Below are 3,313 nucleotides of genomic sequence, written 5' to 3'. Positions count from 1 at the left end.
ACCGCTGCACCCTGTAGCGGTTTATGACCAAATGGCGCTACACTCATAATCTGCTACACCCTCTAGCGGATTATGAACAATGTGGATTGATAGGAAGATGCCTATACATACCAGTCTTACAGTAACAACTCGTGATGCAAAATATACGAAGTTATACAAATACAGTGTCCATAAATAATAAGCCATAGAAATATAATAGGCACGAGGCATTAACAGTAACACGGATTAAATTTCTACATTAAGCATAAGTCATAAGTCATACAAATAGGTCGGAACCAAGATTAACACAAACACACGAAAGGAACTAACACTAACACCCGAAAGCGTAAATTGCTACAGGAAAATATAAAATTCAAAAAAGTAGAAGCACACAGACTAGAAGTCCTACGAACTACCGGCAACAGTGGAGCCTCTCTGGGGGCAAGACCTACGCGTGTGCCCAGGCTGTCTGCATAGCCCGCACCGCTTCGGTCGGTTAAGGTCGGCCTCATCCATGTTGTTCCGGATTCTGGTAGACCTCGGTCGGCCATCATGACAATGCCTCAAGCTGGGGTCCGGAATAACAGTCGGACCGTCATAAGGTGGCCAAAGTCCCTTCGGTATTGGCGGCACGAAACCCATCTGGTACACCCTGAACACCTTCTGCATGGTGTAGACCTCGTCGACATAGATAGACCAGTCAAGCCGTGACTGGGCACAACATGCAATCGCATGGCAACATGGGTAATGGAGAACTTGAAAGTATCCACAGTCGCATGTACGGTGCTGGAGGAAAACTCGGTACGTCCCAAGTGAAAAGCTCCCGGTGGACGTCGTCTCGGCAATGGTGTACTCAGACTGGTGTCTATCGAACAGGGTGATAGTGAAACATTTGGAGTCTTTCAAGTTGCGCTCCATTGCCTTCATAAAAGACTGGCAGAACTTGGCACCGCTGGCCAATTGAGCCTCTGCCGTCTGACCACAAATCACGAACAACTCCGCTAGCCGACCATATGTGGACTTGACTAGGGCGGTAACCGGAAGATTCCGTGTACCCTTAAGAACAGAATTAACACACTCAGATATATTGGTCGTCATGTGACCGAACCGTCTGCCACCATCCTGGTGCTAAGTCCACTTATCGTATTCTATTCTATTCGCCCAATCACACATTGCCGGATTCTCAGTCCACATTATATCAAACCAATAGTGAAACTCTGCCTCAGTCTTCGCATAAGCAGCGTTCACAAGCAAACGCTTTGCATCCGTGCCCTTGAAACTAAGTGCGAATTTAGCTGCAACATGCCGAATACAAAATGCTCGGTACGCATGCGGGGGTAACCACCCACTGTTCGGGTTCTCTAGTGCAGCCTTGATGCCATTGTGCCTATCTGAAATTACCAGTATCCCCTGTTGTGGAGTCACATGTTGCCGCAGGTTGGTCAGGAAGAAAGACCAAGACTCGGCATTTTCCCCCTCCACGAGACTGAAAGTAATAGGCAAGATGTTGGAGTTCCCATCTTGAGCGATGGCCAGGAGCAAAGTCCCTCCATACTTGCCATACAGATGAGTACCGTCTATGCTTACCAATGGCTTGCAATGTTGGAAAGCTTCAACACAAGGAGGAAACGTCCAGAAAAGACGATGAAAGTACACGGTTGAGTCATCCACGTCATCACCGACGCGAACCGGAGATGTCTTCAACAACGTAACCGTCTCCTCCATGGTGGACTGCACGCCAAGGATCCAACGAGGTAGCTCGGCGTAGAACTCTTCCCAGTCCCCGTATATCTGTGCTACCGCCTTCTGTTTTGCCAACCACGTCTTCCTGTAACTTGGCTTGAACCCGTACGTTCCTTCGGTAGCTTCTTGCAACACCTTTATCGATACCGCCGCATTGGCTCGAACCAGAGAAAAGATCTTCGCACAGATCACGTGATAATCTAGTTGTCGGTGGTCGCTGGATATCGATATAGCCAAGCATGTGTGTGGTCCGTTGTACCGCCGAACCTCCCAGGTTCCCTTCTGTGCTCGAAGGCTGATGCGAATCATCCATGTGCAACCCTTCCCAAACTCCTTGCATCTCCCATGGTACTTAAGATTATCTGGCTCCATCACTCTATACTCAATACCGCGCTGAATGTTGTAATCCTTTACAGTAAGCACAGCTTCCTCCTTACTATGGAAAGATTGGCCAACTTGAAATTCAGTTACAGAATTTTCCTCGTGCAAGCCTCGACCCCAAAGGTTGGTGCTGAATCCGTCGGTTGGCTGATGGCTCCCAGATCCAGGGTAGAATAATGTGCAGGTTGCTCATGTGTGCCGGCACTTGACGGCGGTTGACATGTTGCTGGGTTTGTGGAAATTTCATTATCGCTGTCCCCTCCAATGTCAGCAGGCTCTTCATCGGAATCATCCTCTTGCATAGCATTTTCCACCCAATCCGGTTCCCCCTCATGTCCTACATCTAGAGATGGATGAGTTGAGGTGAATGCCCCAACTGGACCGGCTGGCCGATACTCCAACAAACACTCAGGTGCAATGAAGGGCATCGAGGTGGAGGCACCCCCATCGTGGTGGACTGGGGGTTTGGAGCGGATGCACCAGAACTATCGATCCCATGTTCCAGCTTCACAAACAACTCATGTATCCTCACTTCCGGAAAACTCCGACGACAATGAAACAACACCTGCATATCTTCATCTGTTCGTAACACAAACGTTTCATATTGCACGCCGGTTGACACAACCGCAATAGGGATCTTGTAGAACAGCTTCTTCACCCACTTTGTGCCACCCGCGGCCAACTTTTGCAGTATACTACTCTTCAGATCCAACAGTGTATCAGACGACCTGACAAAAATACTCAGCGGTTCTCTGTCTGTAAACTTCACACCGTGCCTCTTACTCTTTTTTATTTTTCCAGAATGATGCACTAACACCAAAAAGCTCTCTTCACTCTCCATTTCTCAAGTTATGAATGAATGAGAATGACACTCTACACAACTTGTTGGGTATATATAGGCATCTTTCCATCAATCCACATTGTTCATAATCCGCTAGAGGGTGTAGCGGATTATGAGTGTAGCGCCATTTGGTCATAAACCGCTACAGGGTGTAGCGGTTTATGAGTAACTCAGCCCTCAACGTAATCTGCGATACCCTGTAGCGGATTACGTGCAATTGAGTTCCGCTACAGGGTGTAGCAGATTATATATAGTTGCGTTTATTGCATTTGCGTCTAGAAATTGCCAATGTTGTATTTGCATAAAGGTTTTGCTCATTCATTTTATTTGCATAAATTGCCCTGATATTTTTATATTAAACTACAAAGT

General features: G+C 47.4%; 1 protein-coding gene across 1 annotated transcript; it reads right to left on the bottom strand.

Annotated features, from left to right (window-relative positions):
• On the bottom strand, window positions 1,108-2,094 carry LOC107641351. Its single transcript, XM_016344846.1, has one exon. It carries the CDS (start codon window positions 2,092-2,094, stop codon window positions 1,108-1,110), a length of 987 nt encoding a protein of 328 aa, XP_016200332.1.

Source organism: Arachis ipaensis, chromosome B05, assembly GCF_000816755.2.
Source record: "Arachis ipaensis cultivar K30076 chromosome B05, Araip1.1, whole genome shotgun sequence".
NCBI classification, from domain to species: domain Eukaryota; kingdom Viridiplantae; phylum Streptophyta; class Magnoliopsida; order Fabales; family Fabaceae; genus Arachis; species Arachis ipaensis.
Note: the sequence above shows the minus strand (reverse complement) of the source record. Positions and strands in the feature narration are given on the sequence as shown.

Excerpts from the sequence above, each read along its gene's own strand:
- LOC107641351 (XM_016344846.1), bottom strand. The coding sequence starts at position 2,094 with ATGGAGCCAGATAATCTTAAGTACCATGGGAGATGCAAGGAGTTTGGG.